An 18,511-nucleotide genomic window follows, 5' to 3' on the forward strand; every position below is an offset into this window, starting at 1 on the left:
TCACACAGCTGTAATGTCACTCACCAGTGTGTGTCTGATATACATCCTGACCTCTGCTTCTCTCTTTCTTCCCTGCATTTGGAAAAAAAAACAGATTTCACAGCTGTACGAGTCCTCCCCATGGAGCTCCTACCACCTACGCTCAAGAATTACTGCCTTCAGGTAAGCTACATTAAAAAAAAAATGCATAGCTCCATTCATTATAGATACCTCTCAGTGGGTTTTCCTACAGCCTTCAAATTTAAACCCTTTCCATGACAGTGAGGGAACAGAGGGGCTCAATGTCTTTTACTGGAGTGAATTCTCTGCCCCGGAAGACATCGCAATGGAGATCAGAGGAGCGAGTCCTGGGCACCTGCAAAGGCGGCTCCCTGGCACCAACCAGCTGCTGGGCAGCCGCAATGAACAACGCTACTACATGGAGCCAGATCAGGACGTAGTCAGTCTGCTGGGTAGAGTCTCTCACCATTACACAGATGTGTGCACACATAATTATACACACACACACATACACACACACACACACACACACACACACACACACACACAGCTTTGGGTCCGGGTTGTTGTAAAGTATGACGTTGTTCTGCATCTCCATGTCCATCGTGTGCAGGTTCAGACCCAGATGACAATGACTCAGAAGAAAAGACGGACAAAATAAAGAATCCCAATAACATCCAGAGTGGGAAGTGGCAGCTGGGTTTTCAAGGTGAGGAGGAGATCATGACCCACCATACGGTGAAATAACTCGCATAGCTGGTGTCCGCTGGCCAGTATAACGGATGATGACTTAGTCAGGGCTCAGCGAGGAGCCGTCTGTGCTTTGTTTAGCTGAGATCTGTATTACACCTCAACCCTGCTGATTCTCACCATCTGCTCTTGTTGGTATCCATAAAGCCAATTATAACTTCACATTACCTTTTAGGGAATTTTAGGTGGATTATGTTTTGTTTTTGTTTGTTGTTTTTTTTTGCTTATGCAACTGCAACTTGTCTGTCATTGAAGCTACTCTCCCTTGGTCAGGTCTCTCTTGTAAAAGCCATTTCTAATCTCTAAACCTGTACGATATGTACAGAACAAGAATAAAAGTGCACATTACTGTATCCCTGATGTATGTGCACTTTAATCCAAAGTGATTAAAGGGGCTATGTGTAATGTCTGCCCGAAAGCTGACATTTGGCCTCTGTTTTAAATTACTTGGTGTTCTTTTTTTTTTAAATATTTTTTTACATTCTGCTTTGTGGAAAGTGTCCTTGGGTACCATGAAAGGCACTTAGAAAATTAAAGTTATTATTAGTATTGCGTATCATTCAGCAACACAGGGCATCCGGGTGGCATGGTGGTCTATTCCATTGCCTGCCAACACGGGGATCATCAGTTCAAATCTCCGTGTTACCTCCGGCTTGGTCGGGCGTTCCTACAGACACAATTGGCCGTGTCTGCGGGTGGGATGTCGAATGTAGGTATGTGTCCTGGTCACTGCACTAGCGCCTCCTCTGGTCAGTCGGGGAGCCTGTTCATGGGGGAGGGGGAACTGGCGGGAATAGCGTGATCCTCCCATGCGCTACGTCCCCCTGGTGAAACTCCTCACTGTCAGGTGAAAAGAAGCAGCTGGCAACGCCACATGTATTTGAGGAGGCATGTGGTAGCCTGCAGCCCTCGCCGGATCGGCAGAGGCGGTGCAGCAGCAACCGGGACAGCTTGGAAGAGAGCAAGGTAGCCAGTACTCAGACGTTTGCCCACATCTGCCATTCACTAGCCTCCAGTAGATATCAGTTTGCGTTTATGGCTGTTATGGGGGGGAGAGAGAGGGAGAGGGGAGAATCCCCCACACCCAGCAGCCCTCACCATATTTACTACTCACATAACGCTTCATGAAAGCTGAAATATTACGTATAGACTGTTTAATGTGCAGTAAATCACAGAGATGAAATCATCATTAAATCAAATGAAGACAAAGTTATTCTCTGCATTTCGCCTTGTGCAGCGATGTCCTTTGACCTCTACGCCAAATATGGGAACAACCGCACCCTGAACCTGGTGAACCCCAAGAAGCCGTACTACCAGTGGCGCCTGCGCGTGCCCTCAGGACACGTGGTGCAGCTGGTCATCGTCACCCTGCAAGGCGCCACACCCGGCAGCTGTGCGGCCCACAAGCTGTCCGCGTACGACTTCCTACTCCCTTTACAGAACAAGATCATCGCCAGGTAAAGAAAGTACATGGAACTCACATCCACGCCCTTTATTCTCACTGGAATCTCCCTCATCGTTGTCAGTGCAAATGAGTTGTCTAGTAGGCAGTGGTGGCCAGTTCCGAGCCAGACCTCCACACACAAAACCCCGGTGCAGCACGTTTGTAGTGGGAATTGAAAAAGCTTGCATGTTTACACTGGGGTAGAAATACCATACACCATGGCTGCATGTGTGCTGGATGCATGCTTCTGTGTCAGGTGGTGTGGTCTGCCCGTCTCCGGCTCATCCCCGGTCATGAAGCTAACGTCCTCTGGCAACGTGATGCTAGTCACCTTCTCCTTCAGCCGCCAGAGGGATGGAGCCACCTTCAAAGCTTACTTTCAGGCCATTCCCAAAACAGGTCCACCTGCTCAGTTTCACACACAAGCACATACACACACGTACAAACACAACCATATAAGTTGTCATTGTTTAAGTGCAAGGGTGCTTAGAATTTGCAAAGGACAAAGCTACTGCAGATTAGTGGTTCTCAGTCAGGTCCTCGGCTATCCCCAGTGCTGTTGGTTTTCTGTTCTTCCAGGTACACAATTACATTCACCCATTGTTTTTGCAATTCCAGCCTCCAATCAGGGAACTTTCAGATCTGGGGCAATGGGTGAAGGGATTTATACACCTGGAAGAATAGAAAACTAACAGCACTGGTGGTACTTGAGGACCTGATGGAAAATCACTGCTGCACGTAAATCCTGTGTATTTATGCAAATATCTCCCCCTACAGGTTGTGGAGGGTCAATTGCCTCCTGGAACGGCTCTCTGTCCTCGCCCTACTATCCAGCCTACTACCCCCCTAATATGGATTGTAGCTGGACACTACGGGTGAGGTGTGTGTGTGAGAGAGAAAGAGAGAGAGAGTGTGTGTGTGAGTGAGTGAGTGAGTGAGTGAGTGAGTGAGTTTGTGCGCGTGTGAGTGAGTGTGTGTGTGTGTGTGTGTGTAAGAGACCAGGAAATCAGAGTTCTCTAAAAGGGCAGGAGCACCAGGGTGGAAAATGACGTAGAGGATGAGAGAGAGAGAAGGGGGGAGAGAGAGACACAGAGAGGGAGGGTCCGAGAGAGAGAGAAAAGAGGAGCAGACTGGGTCATCCTTTTTTTTTTGTAACCTCTCCACATCCCAGCATGTGAACTCTTCCTCCATACGTCTTTTGTTTCTTTATCAGGCGCCATTGCCTGGACACCTGATCTCCGTGACGATCATAGCGTTGGACATCCAGGACTCCCCGTCCTCAGACGGCTGTGAGAAAGACTGGCTGGAAATCGGTGGGGTCAAGTGAGTAAAGAAACAGGCTTGTGATAAGACAGCCACTGGTTCAAGTCAGCATCTCCCCCTCTCTTTAAGGATCTACTATTGAGGTGCCATTGAGCAAGGCACAACGCTCAGTCGTTTCAGTGCGGCTCCTCAGCAGGCGCCATGTGATTGTGATTATACTGGGCTGTTCGTAGGTTTGAGCATGGGAACCTATGCAGTGGTTCTCTAGTGTTTTGGATGTTTATATTCACACTTATAATTTGTTATCCTTGCAGACTTTGTAATCCGGTGTCAGACAGCACCAAAAAGCGGGTCTACTCCTCTCCCGTCTCCGTCCACTTTCACTCAGATGAATCGCTCACCCACAAGGGCTTCTACCTGCTCTACCTCGCCTTCTCTCCAGAGAGCAGTAAGTAAAACCAGCAGCCTTCCACCGAATCGCTCAGCACACAGCCGCAGCCGTTTGGCACCCGTTTGGCACTGGGCATTTTGTGCTCCTAATATTGCAATTTTGGATTACGTCAGCTGGAGATCAAAAATAGTAACCCATACTGACAATATCGGGGTGGTTGGTGTCCCGTGCCAGTCAAAGCATCCTTTGGCAAGGTAACTGACCGTGTAACTGTTCCAGAGGTGAGCCACAAGTTGGCAGAGGGGTGAACTGATGGAGTATATCAAATGAAATATATCCAATATATCTATATCAAAACATTTCTCTCATAAACCGGGTAACTTTACATGTGACACATTTTGATGAACAGAATGACCTGGGTGAGTGGTTGCAGGGGGAGCTGGCCAGTATTAAGCCAGTCTCATCCGCTTGACCAGTTGGGGGTGCAATGCTGTGCTCCGGGACACCTTAACATTGTCATTCAGGTCTATGGGCATCCAGGTTAAAAGGGGGACTTTGTGTTTACAGTCTGTCCTCGTCAGTTCCGCTGTGGAGACGGCCGCTGTGTCCCCCTGAGGAAGGTGTGTGACAGAGTGAGAGACTGCTCAGATGGCCGAGACGAGGCCAAGTGCGGTGAGTTTGTCACCTCCAGCATTATTTTAAATTTCGGACCAAGATTGAAATGCAGACGATATCTGTTTTGAACTTGAACTTTTTTTCAGATGCTCATGATGGCATCAGACACACTCCTTTTCATCCAGCCTATCAGATCAAATCATTGAATTACAAAACCCCACCCACCCTTTCCCACAACCTTTTCTTGTACTTGTCACTCAAAGGTCAGCTAATGAATATTAATGAGGACTAGACAACACCCTAACAGTTCTTGAAACAATTGAGGACAGTTATGGATAAAGGTATAGAAACCCCTCACAGGGGGCATCCGGGTGGCGTGGGGGTCTATTCCATTGCCTACCAACACGGGGATCGCCAGTTCGAATCCCCTTGTTACCTCCGGCTTGGTTGGCCATCCCTACAGACACAATTGGCCGTGTCTGCGGGTGGGAAGCCAGATGTGGGTATGTGACCTGGTCGCTGCACTATCGCCTCCTCTGGTCGGTCGGGGCACCTGTTCAGGCGGGAGGGGGGACTGGGGGCAATAACGTGATCCTCCCATGTGCTGCATCCCCCTGGTGAAACTCCTCACTGTCAGGTGAAAAGAAGCGGCTGGTGACTCCACATGTATCGGGGGGGGGGGGCATGTGGTAGTCTGCGTCCCTCCCCGGATCGGCAGAGGGGGTGGAGCAGCGACCGAGATGGCTCGGAAGAGTGGGGTAATTGGACGGGTACAATTGGGGAGAAAAATCCACAAAAAAAACCCCTCACAATATTGGTCATTTACAAATAAAAATATAGTGCTGTATGTTTGATTATGTTGTGTTCAAGGCTTTTACACTTGATGTTTTTTTTGGTATATTGCATTGTTAGCCAAGCATAATTTTATCTTTTGTATGTGTGTGTTTGCATGTACCTGTGTGTGTGTGTGTGTGTGTGTGTGTGTGTGTGTTAAATTGCAGCATCCTGCAAGCCGGGGGAGGTGCCCTGTGGGAATGGCCAGTGTAAGCCTCGGGGCAGCCAGTGTGGCATCCAGAATATATGTGGAGATAGCAGTGAAGAGGGCGACTGTCGTGAGTACATCACAAATGTTGGTGTGCCTTTGCTGAACACGGTCATATTCATGTGTGTGTGTATATGCATGGATTGAATGTACTTGTCCGTGCATGAGCAAGAGCTTGCATGAGCTGTGCGTTGTTGTTTCCAGCAGGTAAATGCTACCACGTGTGTCCCAACAAGTTGTGTGTGCCAAAGTCTTCAGTGTGTGATGGTGTCATTGACTGCAAGGACCGCAGTGATGAGATCAACTGCACCAGAGCATGTGAGTCCTTAGATCATCTAATCATCACAGTTTTCCATCACAGCGCAATATGGTAACTCACTAACAAACATCAAAAACTGACACTGTTGGGATATCGTAATCGGTTTTAGCTTTGACCTGTTTTGGGGCTTTTATAATGTGGTCAGTGCAGCTCTGCATATTATATTGAATAATGTTCAAGAAAATTTAGACATCAACCACGCATCTTTTTACGAAAGAATCAGTCAGAGTCCTTCTTATTCACTAAGTTTGAACTTACAAGGCTATCCATCCATCCATTATCCAAACCATTTATCCTTCCTCAGGGTCGCAGGGATGCTGGCGCCTCTCCCTATCCCTGTACAAAGCTAATAAGAAAAAAATCATCAGGAATCAGGAACACTTTGTCATTTCATTTCATATACACAATTATATGAAATGAAACAAAGTATTGTTTCCCCCAGCCCACAGCAGTGCAACACAAAGACAAAAACACATATCCAAAAATTACAAGAAAACATATATCAAACTACAAGAAAAAAACATCCTGTCAGACTGCCCTTCGTGTTTCCTCTTTGGGCACAGCTTCAGGCAGGGCTGTGGTCCCTGGGCCCACCAGACACAGCAGACCTGGCTCCCTCAGCCGATCCAACGACAGCTCTCCCAGCCAGACACCTTTGACACACCTCCCCGCGCTCCACACGACAACACCAAAAACACAGTCAAGGCTAGGCGAGGCCACCGCCAGACCGCCGTCGGTGTTATCAGAGCTGCTGGTCTGCATGGGCTAGCAGTTAGCTTAGCCTTCCCCGCTTCCGCATCCTGTAAGACTGCCCTCGGCGTTTCCTTGTCGGCCGAGCTCCAGACAGGGCTTAGGTCCCTGGGCCCACAGAACGCAGCAGACCAAGCTCTCCCAGCCGATTCAACGGCAGCTCTCCCAGCCATCAAACGAAGATACAAACTTAGACGCAGACATGGCAAAGACATTGCATGGACGGTACTGGGTGAGGCCGCTGCAAACGTAAGTTCGCGCTGCCATCTTCTCACACCGATACTGGGTGAGGCTGCTGCAAATGCGAATTCGCGCCACCATCTGGCTTGTGTTATTTTCCCATCAAATTGGTCTGATTTAATCTCATCTCGTCTCATCAAAGTGCTACGATAAATCCCCCTGGATATCTGCTTTACTATGATTGCGGTATTTAGATACAAACCCATGTGTGGGTACAAGGAAGTTTAGAGCAGAGCTCCATGTGGATGGGGGAATCTTTCAGTGAAATCAGCGGATTTTTTTTGTTGGCCTGAAATAAAAACCTGCATACATCACCGGTACATGATTTAACACTGACAGTTGTGGGTGGGGTGAAGGGGTGTAATTATTGGATGACGGACCTTTACTGTACCCATATCATAACTCCAGTGACCTATTCACTTTCACCTACACTATTTCAATATAACATCTAATGTAGTTTTATGCATTTCTCATCTTTTATCCCTGTTGGATTTTTTTCTCTTCATTTCAGTCCACAAAGGCTGCCTTCTGTCCTCCTACAAATGTGCTAATGGAAAGTGTGTGAATAAGGTCAACCCTGAGTGTGACGGAGTCAAAGACTGCTCCGACGGCTCTGATGAGCTGCGCTGCAGTGAGTTTTGTCACCGTCACTCATCTAAACACACAGGAACCTAACAGACCTCATGTCACCAGGATGCAGAGGGAGGATATTTATATCTACCCCTCCTCCTCCCAGGTTGCGGCACCAGGCCGAGGAAGCGTACTAAGATAGTGGGTGGGTCAGACGCCGGGGCGGGCTCGTGGCCGTGGCAGGTCAGCCTCCAGATGGATCGCTATGGTCACGTCTGTGGAGCCACGCTGGTCTCCAGCCGCTGGCTGGTCTCTGCAGCACACTGCTTCCAGGACTCCGACACCATCAAGTGAGAGACTGACCGACGCCAACCAACACCTTCATGCATATAGCTCATTATTGACTGTATATCAGAACAAGTCTGACCGTCTTAAAGTCACACAGAAATATCTTATCATCTTGTTGAAGAATAATTTACTTATTAAGAACCAACTAGGTGAGATTAGCATAAATTTGAGAATATTCATCTTGAGTTATCTTACTAGAACTGCTTTAAGTGGTTTTATCCTCTAGTTGCAGTATTAAACTTGACACCTCATGCTTCAGACTAGACAGAATATCTTAAAGCCAATGTCGTTCAACTTATTTCATGATGTCTGGTCTTTCAGGTAAGCCAGTGATTTGTCTTGTTTCAAGAAATCTCACCTGGTCAAAATATCTTGGGCGTCTGGGTAGCCTGGCGGTCTGTTCTGTTGCCTGCCAGCACGGGGATCGCCGGTTCGAATCCCCGTGTTGCCTCTGGCTTGGTCGGGCGTCCCTACAGACACAACTGGCTGCGTCTGCAGGTAGGAAGCCGGATGCGGGTATGTGTCCTGGTCACTGGACTAGCGCCTCCTCTGCTCGGTCGGGGCGCCTGTTCGGGGGGAGGGGAACTGGGGCGCTACGTCCCCCTGGCGAAACTCCTCACTGTCAGGTGAAAAGAAGCGGCTGGCGACTCCACATGTATCAGAGGAGCCATGTGGTAATCTGCAGCCCTCCCCGGATCGGCAGAGGGGGCGCAGCAGAGACCGGGACGGCTGGGAAAAAGGATAATTGGCCAAGTGTGCTATTAAACTGGGAAACAGTACTTTATGCAAAGCAGTGAAGCGGCTGCAAACTGCATCAACGTTATCCGACCATCTATCATGTGAACGTTTGATTTCCAACATTATATATATTCCCTCACAAACGCAGAGTACATCTGATGCCTAACCGCGGGCGCGGGGGGGAGAAAACGGTAATGGCTCAACAGCTCAGTGAATCGACATAATACGAGGAGTCTAACACTTATGTCATGCTGGCCGTTAACCTTTGCGTAATCACCGGAGCTGTGTTCACACACCTAATACTTCCCACAAGCCCCCACTCAGTGCTAACGACATACAAATGTGCTATTCAATAGCGTGATCCCCCCATGCGCTACGTCCCCCTGACTAAACTCCTCACTGTCAGGTGAAAAGAAGCGGCTGGTGACTCCACATGCATCGGAGGAGGCATGTGGTAGTCTGCAGCCCTCCCCGCATCGGCAGAGGGGGTGGAGCAGAGACCGGGACAGCGCATAAGAGTGGGGTAAGCCGGAGGTAACACAGGGATTCGAACCGGTGATCCCCATGTTGATAGGCAACGGAATAGACCCCCACGCTACCCAGATGCCCCCTTAACATGACATTTTTGCAGTGAATGCCACTGTCACGTCTGTCATAATTGTTGGTGGAGTTCTGTTACTCATCAACAGTCGCCTTAACCTTTTTTATTACATCTTCACAATCAAGGTCATAATTTTATCGTCACTGTTCTCGGTTTCTCCATGAGGTCATTTAAGTTCAGTTCAGTTCACTGGAGTTTGTGTCTGTCCTCTAATGTGTACGTGTGTTCGTGTATGTGTTGCGCGATACAGATACTCAGACGCCCGCTCATGGCGGGCTTACATGGGCATGCGTGTGATGACCAGTAGCAGCAGTGGAGCCGCCATCAGGCCGATCCGCCGCATCCTCCTCCACCCACAGTATGACCAGTTCACCTCCGACTACGACATCGCCCTTCTGGAGCTCCACGCCCCCGTCTTCTTAAACGACCTGATACAGCCGGTGTGCGTCCCCGCCGCGTCACACACCTTCGCCACCGGGACCGGCTGTTTTGTTACCGGCTGGGGCGTACTCACGGAGGACGGTAGGAGCTCCCCGAGAGTTCACAGTTACACCGAGGAGCAAATTTCCATAATATACTTTTTTTATTTTTTCCAAAGCTGCATCTCATCCACCTCTCAGGAGGTAAGCAGGTATGTAGTTTACTGGAAGGCAGATGAAGATTGTTTTCTACTTCCTGTTGTTCAGCATACCTCAGTGTGACATAGAGCAGCGTCAAGGCACCGGCATATTTTTTTTGCACGATACTCCAAAATAAAATGTTCATGTTGTGGAGTCAGATTGTGGTCCTGATGCGGCGTGAGCTTGTTTCTGGTGCTGAGCAACGAGGAATTACAAACTTGTGTGTGTGTGTGTGTGTCTGCTTCTTGTTTATTGAAGGTGAACTGGCGTCTTTCTTGCAAGAGGCTTCCGTCAAGATCATCAGCAGGAGCACGTGTAATAAACTCTACGACGATGCCATCACTCCCAGAATGCTTTGTGCTGGGAATCTGCAGGGAGGCGTGGATGCCTGCCAGGTGGGAGTGTGGATGTTTCTACGTCTGTCTATGATATTTCTTCCTGTGTGTACAGTTGTTTGTTTTCATTGTGTGTGTGTGTGTGTGTGTGTGTGTGTATGTGTGAGAGACTCCGCATGTGTGCATGCATGTGTGTCTGTACATGCATGTTGACTGGAGCAGCACAGAGCTCCATTGTGCTGTGCACTAACAGCATTGTAGAGGGTGTGTGATGTGTGTGTGTGTGTGTGTGTGGGGGTTTCGTGTGAACATTGGGGGGGCACATTAAGCAGGGGAATCTGGGAGTCCTCCCCCAGGAAATTTTGAGCGTCAACCACTTCATTTCCTTCATTCTGCTGAATTTTTATGCATCAATTTGTACCTTTTCTGCAACACACATGTAGGCATAATTTACTCTCCTGCCCTCTTTTGTGTCTTTTGTTTGGTGGCCCCTATTCACGTCAATGATAAGTTCATTCCTTCTAATTAATTTATAAACCCATGCACTATTAATAGCTCATATGTGTTTCAGCAAGACTTCTGCTCACAGGCGTCCGGGTGGCATGACAGTCTATTCCGTTGCCTACCAACACAGGGCTCGCCGGTTTGAATCCTCGTGTTATCTCCGGCTTGGTCGGGCGTCCCTACAGACACAATTGGCTGTGTCTGCAGGTGGAAAGCCGGATGTGGGTATGTGTCCTGGCCATTGCGATAGCACCTCCTTTGGTCGGTCGGGGCGCCTGTTGAGGGGGGGGGGGGACTGGGGGGAATAGCGTGGTCCTCCCATTCACTACGTCCCCCTGGCGAAACGCCTCACTGTCAGGTGAAAAGAAGCGACTGGCGACTCCACATGTATCGGAGGAGGCATGTGGTAGTCTGCAGCCCTCCCCGGCTCGGCAGAGGGGGCGGAGCAGCAACCGGGATGGCTCGGAAGAGTGGGGTAATTGACCAAGTGCAATTGGGGAGAAAAAGGGAGGGGGGGGAATTCCAAAAAAAAGAAAAAATCTGCTCATGTTCAAAACTTTCTGCACATTCAAAACATATCACACATTTCGGGAGGATTTTTAGGAATCGTGTACATCTGAACGATGTTACTGAAGCCGACTGAACACAAGAATACAACACATTTTGGCCATAACCAATTAAAACACTGATCAAATTCCTAGAGAGTTTACAGGTTAAAGCCATGGTTATCCCCCTGCCTGTGTATGTACGGCACCAGAGGAGATGCTGTGCCGCTGCTGAGATCCCAACACTTTGTGTTTGTGTGTGTGTGTGTTGTGTGTGTGTGTGTGTGTTGCTACAAACATGCCAGTCTTTCACGCACCTCATTTTCTGCGTCCTTGCGTTCAGGGGGACTCCGGTGGTCCTCTGGTGTGTCTGGAGCGCGGCAGGCGGTGGTTCCTGGCGGGGGTCGTGAGCTGGGGAGAGGGGTGCGCCAGGCAGAACCGCCCGGGCGTCTACACGCAGGTGGTCAAGTTCACCGACTGGATCCGACAGCAGACCAAAGGACAAGTGTGACTCGGGCAACGGGGCAGAGCAAAGGATGGACGGACAGACCCGGCGTGTTAGCGACGACTCAGACCTGGGCTCCGTGTTGGGGAGAGTGACGGATGTGATCGCGAGAGCAGGTCCAGCCGCGGGGTTTCCGCGGCCACGCCAGTGAGAACCACCGAGGGTAAATCCCACTTCCGGACCAGCTACTTGGACAGTCACCTCCATCCCAGTACCAGTCTGGAAATCCTGACAATGAGTCCCCCCCCCCCCCCCCCCCGTATGTCCACTGTCTCTTTTCTGCTGTCCTGTCTCAAAGCACCCTTCCTCTTCCTCTCTCTCCCTCTTCTTCTGCCCCTCCCGGCGGTCGGGGTTGTTCACTGCGGGCATAGTGACCACGACACGTGTTGCACACAGACCAAAAGTAAATCTGTCCCGTCCTTCGGCTGCATGCGGAAGACTTCTCTCCTTGACAAGCGTGCAGCTGTGCGCTTGCCTTCATCTCCGTCCATCCGTGTACTATATATTTTTTGTCCGTGACTCATCGTATGTCATCTGTGAGCGGTCGTCGCACTGTTTGTGTATGTATGTGCATTTGTATCATAAGTGTTGAGTCATAGGCGTTATTTTAAATAGCCCGTTTTTGTAGCCGAGGGGACAATTCCCGGATAGGGGGATGTTTATGTCGTATTTTGCGTTTCCCATTTACTTTGATGTATTAATTTAACCTTTTTTTTTTTAGGGTTTCCTTTTTGCTTTTTATACTCCACGAAAGCCGACTGTGAGCCTTTTTTTAAACGCTGTTAACGTCTGCGGCGAGGGCCAGATCGAGAAAAACAAATCAGGTATTACAAAACACCGGACCGACGCGTCGCGCTGAGGTGCACAGACCGACGGTGGTGCAAGTCAGTCGCACGGAAACATCTGAGCCGGAGGAGCCTCCGCCGCTCTCGACACCCGCGGGGGCACAACGCCGTCCTCACGGCCGGATGACAGCATGACCCGCACGATCCAGAGGCAAGCCACAACCATTTTATCTGAGGGATCAAAACAAATACACACACACAGAAAATGATACGCTATTTCTTAACAGTGTGGAAGGATCATGTTCATATTAAAGACGCTATTGTCAGTGACCGAAGCTGCTGGTGTGCTGCTTATCTGTGTTTCTCTATGAGGTGTTGTCACCAGTGTGTTTGTTGTTTTTGCTTTTCTCCCCAATCGTATCCGGTCAGTTACCCCACTCTTCCGAGCCGTCCCGGTCGCTGCTCCACCGCCTCTGCCGATCCGGGGAGGGCTGCAGACTACCACATGCCTCCTCCCATACACGTGGTGTCACCAGCCGCTTCTTTTCACCTGACCGTGAGGAGTTTCGCCAGGGGGACGTAGCGCGTGGGAAGATCACGCTACACCCCCCCCCAATTCCCCCTCCCCCTCGAACAGGCACCCCGACCGACCACAGGAGTGCTCTAGTGCAGCGACCAGGACACATACCCACATCCAGCTTCCCACCCGCAGACACAGCCGACTGTCTGTGGGGACGCCCGACCAAGCCGGAGGCAACACGGGGATTCGAACCGGAGATCTCCGTGTTGGTAGGCAACGGGATAGACCGCCATGCCGCCCGGACGCCCCGCACTGGGAAGTCCAACACGCCTCCATGAGGCTTGATTTCCATTGTTTCTACATGGAGCTATCTGCTGGAAAACAGGCGCCCCTCATGAGTTCATAGCCCTTTCTGCACCTTTTGCTGATTTCTACGTCAGCCAAAGTCCACAAGAGGCCATGCAGAGTCTGGTCATCAGGGGGGGATTATACACCTACATCTCAGAGCCCTTCGTAATGGGATAAACGGAGACAGCAGAGGTGACTTTGGCACGAATGTGGTTGGGCACACTATGGGTCCAGGTTATCCAACTAGCTTGGTCTAGTCAGAAAGGCACGAACTGAGGAAGCCCCTTGGATGAGAGGCCAAACGTCTTCACGGATACATACCAAGTCCAGCTGCACTTGATTCAACTCCTTTGGAGAACCATGACCGGGATGACTGAGAACATTCACAGACATATGGGTCCAGGCTATGATTTGAGTCGACTGGGAGTATAAATGCATAAAATGACAAAGCAAATATACACACACACACACACACATTCAGGCCTTCCCTCCCACGGGAAGAGAAACTGGAGATTAGCAGATTTGCGCCCAAATATGGCTCACGTCTGCAGCTCTCTTACGGCCCACGTTTGGCCTTGAATGACGGCGTTGACTCAGGATGAGTGTGGCTGCCTCAACTCAGCCACACTTGGGCCGCATAGTATGCGCTGTAACCCAAATCAAGCCCGGCTCATTACATTTGGGCCATGACTGGCCCACACGACACTTGCCGTAACCCAAGTCAGGCCCGGCTCATGACATTTGGGCCACGTCTGGCCCATGCGACAGTTGCCAGTGCCGTAACTGAGCCGTAAGTACCAAAAGTGCCCCAGATTAGGCCCAATTATGTCTGCTGTCTGTGTGGGGTTTCTGCTTATGTTCCCAAATTCCACACACCACCACCAACAGACCCCAACACAACATAACAGCACAAAACAGCCTACAGCAGCCGTCTACGGTGACCACCTACGTATTGCTACAACACAAAGCGCGTCTCGATGTAGGTGGAAGGTCCATTGTTAATAAAGCAATGATTCTTCTTCTTTCGGCTTGTCCCCTGTTTCCCAGGGGTCGCCACAGCGGATTTGATAAGTTTCCATCGCTACCCTGTGAGGGCACAGCACCGATGGCGGTCTTGACAATCCGCATAATCCATCCATCCGTTATCCGAACCGCTTATCCTGCTCTCAGGGTCGCGGGGATGCTGGAGCCTATCCCAGCAGCCATTGGGCGGCAGGCAGGGAGACACCCTGGACAGGCCGGCAGGCCATCACACAGGGCCCACACACACACATATATTCACACCTAGGGACAATTTAGCATGGCCGATTCCCCTGACCTACATGTCTTTGGACTGTGGGAGGAAACCCACGCAGACACGGGGAGAACATGCAAACTCCACACAGAGGACGACCCCCAAGGTTGGAGTACCCCGGGGCTCGAACCCAGGACCTTCTTGCTGTGAGGCGACCTCGCTAACCACTGCGCCACCGTGCCACCCAATCCGCATAATGATTTGGCGAAATGTTACGTGGGATGCCCTTCCTGGCACCACCACTGACCCTGTGGACGGGGGGCACAGGTGAAGCGCCGGATGCCAACCCAGTATTCATGGACTCGCGCCCATCCCTGTCGCCATACAATGATAAGCAATGATAAGAACGCCATATTGTATGGGGGATGTGGAATGACTAATACAGTACAACACGGGTACCATAATAATCTGCTCGTAAAAAAAAACCCCCCATCGATTTGCCCTTATTTAAGCCCCCCCTCCCGTGCAAAGCGGAGACAGGGAAGCAGGACGTGGGGTTTTTGCATGGGTCTTCCACTTGAACCACAAGCCTGTGCACAAAACGCACACATGTGGGTCGGTACACTCGTGTCACTTTTCAAAATGCCCCTGCTGCACAGTTGCGTCGACAGAACAGACCATTTAAAACGTTACTTGCCAACGCGCCTCTACGTTGAGCCGCAACGAGGCCCTGCGTTTCAGCACCACCTAGTGGCAACGAGCCCCATCTGCACCCAGGCTCAACTATAGCCGTCTCTTATCATTTTTCCATCTAAAAAAAAAGAAAAGAAAAAAGGTCCAGCCAAGCAGGTTCGCGGCTCCAACGCGTAACTAAGGCGTACCGCTGCCTCTGAGAGCACGCTCTGCGAATGAGCTGATGGATGTTTTGCGACAGTTTACGTGGAGGGGGAGTTTTTCCTCGTCCTTCTCTGCGGCGCCGCTGAAGCGGCTGTGACCCTACGCCCACGTACGTTTTCAGTTCACAGCGCGTCTTCCACAGTGTGTTTTACGCGCGGTGCCTACGTGCGGCTCACCCCGTCCTCGGCGGGGATGCAGAGCTCTGCAGCGCACGGCGCACGCCACTCTCCCACGGCCCGGTCCGTGATGGACGTGCGGTGAACGGCACATCGTGGCACTCACGTGGTTTCCGGTGTTTTGTCATGGCTCCGGTTGTGTGCTGGCGTTGTGTTTGTGTAGCTTCTTTTTATCTCTCTCTCTCTCTCTCTTGTACAGCTCAGCCACTTGAATTGGTGTTACCTCATCACCTTAATACGTCAGCCAACGTACATGAGGCCACATACAAACAGTGGAGATTAAACGATTCCAAGCTAAAGCTTGAAAAGGGCACGTATATGGGGCAGAAACAACACAGATTAAGATGTTTCTCTGTGATGTTATTTTCTACTTTAAACAAAAACACAAAAAAAAACAAAAGTGTTGAAAGCAGGCTCTGCAGATGGCTTGATGGATGCTGCAATAGTGCAAATCAGTGACGTTTCTGGTATTCTTTGCAGCTGCTGGAAGGACGCAGCGGGCTGAGCAAATGCCCAACGATGCAAACCCCCCCATTGTTGGGCACACCAACATGTGCGTATTTCTTATCGCCAAAACACGGGATGGAAATCTCTCCGGCGCGCCAGACGTTTGCGCGCTGTGCGCAATCCAAGTGCGTGCGCGGGATAGACGGCGCGATTAGCCTCGTACAAATAAGCGCAACGGATCGAAATGTGCAGCAAATGTTTTTAATCGTAGGTCGAGCACAGTCCCGACGGCTTCCTGGCACCCCTCCACCTATCCACCGCATGTCTGATACACGCAAATCCTCCGATGGAAGTGCTGTTGCGCGCCATGGGCGTGACAATGGACGTCACGGATATCCGTTATCCGGTGGCTGTGGGAACGGTATAAATCTGTGCCGCTATCGAGTAAGGTGGGAAAAAAGTTGCTGTGGAGGTAAAGTGTGGTATCCCGTTGCCCGGTCTTCCGCAGCTGTCCTCAGGAAAAACCAGCCATCCCCGCCATAATCCTCATCCATGCCGAGCACCGCGGTGAAGTGAGCTGTAGTTGAGGCGCCTTTGATAGAAACTGAAAGAGAAAAAAGAAAGAAAGAAAGGAAAAAACAGGATTAAAACTCAAAGCTTGTTCCACTTTTCCCCCTTGACGCATTCCTCGGCGCTCAGGATTCGGCAGAAGACATCATGAAATTGGTTTTTGCCTATGTACTCACTGGATTGTGTGGCGTGTTTGCGAAAGGTAGGCGACGGGCTTCTACACTTGATCTGATGTGAATTTCAGCGAGGTGTATTGTGATGTTTTAAACGGGGTCGATAGTCAAAAGCCGATAGGAGCTTCGTTGTAAGCTCGGGGGTGGGGCTGCAGGGGGGGGAGAAGTTTCGAGCAAAGCGTTCATCTTTATATGATTCAGACGCGCGTTATTGCGCACTGCGCCTGCCCAATATTACCAACGTGTTGGTTTCTCAGCTTCCTCGTAAACCTCCAGTCGTCCCTCGCAGCGCCCGGCTGGACATTCAGCGGGACTATTCTGTCCTACCACCACAGCAGAGAGGTGGGGAACCGGTAGGTTGCAGCGGGGTCGTGTGGCGCCAGCGTGCGCACCCCAGAGCGCGCGCAGGGCGTTGTTCCCTGAACCCGGTGGGTTTGAGGAATGGAGGCTGCAGTAGGAAATGAACGGAGGGGTCACGGTCAAGGGGAAACTTGCTCGCGCACAGGAACTGGGGTCAATCGGCGCTTTGTGGCCGAACCAGACGCCCGTGGTGCATGACGGGAGCGCGCTGCGCCTTTACGCGCTGCGCTGCGCTGCGATGCCATACCGGCACCCGCGCCGCCCGCGAGGATTTAAAGTCTCGCGTGTGGATTTAACGTCTCGCGTGTTTATCAACAATTAACCCTGGGGAAAAAAAGTTGAGAAGTGTTTCTTCTAAAATTCAATACCTTTACAATATAAAGGCGACACCCTGTGAAATGATCAGCATTTTAGTCATGAAGGGGTTTAACTTTCTTGCAGTTCCCCAAAATACCATAACTTGTGGAAGCCGTGGAAGTGACTTTCATTTTTTTTTTTTGGAGAATGAAACTTTTTTTGGGGGGGGGGGGAGTTAAATCTCCGAGTAGGCCGATTCATATTTTTTTTTAAAAATTTGTAATGACAGGAAGTCAGCTGGCCCGTATGCGGGCTCTGTTATGTACGCACAAGCCACGCTCCTCGCGAGATTTGTCAGTAAGAGATACAATGTCACGGTTTTGTTATGAATTTGTAGCGGGTTTAAATGGCTCTCCCTCGCGCCGTGCAGTTAAACCCGTGTGCCAAGTGGGGGCAGATGGTTGCTGTCGCTCAGCTTGCCAACCAGAAAGAGCTGGGGATTATTCTGGCTACGCCGCTGCCGCTCGTTAACTTTACAACGATGGGGCAAATAAATTGTGTTTTTTTCCCCTCGTAGATTTTAAACTGAAACTGGTCTGGATGCGGTGTAATCAGATAGGCTTGGCTAATAAATATCTGAGTAGTAAAGACGGATTCTGTCATAATGTCGTCCGCTGCGTTTGCAGCTTCTCCGTCTGCTGGGGGGCTCAAGACAAAACTGGCCGATGCAGTCCTGCAGGAACAGCATCCAAATCCTTCAGTGTGCATAATCCATTCAGGGGCAGAAAGGCTCTTCAAATTACAACTATCGCCCCCCCCCCCCTCGCATGTGTTGGAAGTATTTCTACTCCAGTAAATAAATAATGTGATAGTATGTCACAGACAGATGACGCGACGTGGTCTCGTGTGGACGCGGGTGATGGTCTGAAAAGCGTGTTCTGGCTGCGTTCTTCGTCTCGTTGTGAGACTCGGGTGCAGCGTCTGGTCTGGTCGTGCGCTGACCCGGCGGGCCCGGGAGGCGGAGGGGCAGACGGGCCGCAGGGGCACTTTGCGGCTTGTTGAAATGCCCGCGGGGCCTTGACTTCCTCCTTCCCCTTCTTCAAACTGTTTTCTCTGCCAAGTGT

The 18,511-nt window shown here is 50.5% G+C and overlaps 2 protein-coding genes across 4 annotated transcripts in view; both read left to right on the forward strand.

The window, feature by feature from the left end:
* The first annotated feature begins 325 nt into the window (after positions 1-325).
* On the forward strand, positions 326-12,939 carry LOC130129493 (suppressor of tumorigenicity 14 protein homolog). 2 transcript variants are annotated; one of them, XM_056299034.1, is made up of 15 exons: positions 326-452; positions 641-709; positions 1,988-2,207; positions 2,451-2,593; positions 2,972-3,069; positions 3,408-3,517; positions 3,772-3,905; positions 4,416-4,520; positions 5,465-5,575; positions 5,710-5,823; positions 7,326-7,445; positions 7,551-7,734; positions 9,322-9,593; positions 9,950-10,086; positions 11,419-11,821. In XM_056299034.1, exons 1-15 carry the CDS (start codon positions 326-328, stop codon positions 11,584-11,586), a joined length of 2,112 nt encoding a protein of 703 aa, XP_056155009.1. In that variant the 3' UTR covers positions 11,587-11,821. The 2 variants fall into 2 exon arrangements, 1 of the variants encoding a protein (XP_056155009.1); XR_008812068.1 differs by lacking the exons at positions 326-452; positions 641-709; positions 1,988-2,207; ... (9 more) ...; positions 9,322-9,593; positions 11,419-11,821 and adding an exon at positions 12,302-12,939 and having other exon boundaries at positions 9,963-10,086.
* A 3,644-nt stretch (positions 12,940-16,583) lies between these two features.
* flt1 (fms related receptor tyrosine kinase 1) overlaps positions 16,584-18,511 on the forward strand; it is a 64,263-nt gene continuing 62,335 nt past the window's right edge. For both annotated transcript variants that reach the window (XM_056299087.1, XM_056299086.1), the window contains exon 1: positions 16,584-16,759. In XM_056299087.1, the coding sequence (XP_056155062.1) occupies positions 16,705-16,759 (55 nt within the window). In that variant the 5' untranslated portion in view covers positions 16,584-16,704. The remainder of the gene's footprint in view (positions 16,760-18,511) is intronic.

This window comes from Lampris incognitus, chromosome 19 (assembly GCF_029633865.1).
Source record: "Lampris incognitus isolate fLamInc1 chromosome 19, fLamInc1.hap2, whole genome shotgun sequence".
Lineage (NCBI taxonomy): Eukaryota > Metazoa > Chordata > Actinopteri > Lampriformes > Lampridae > Lampris > Lampris incognitus.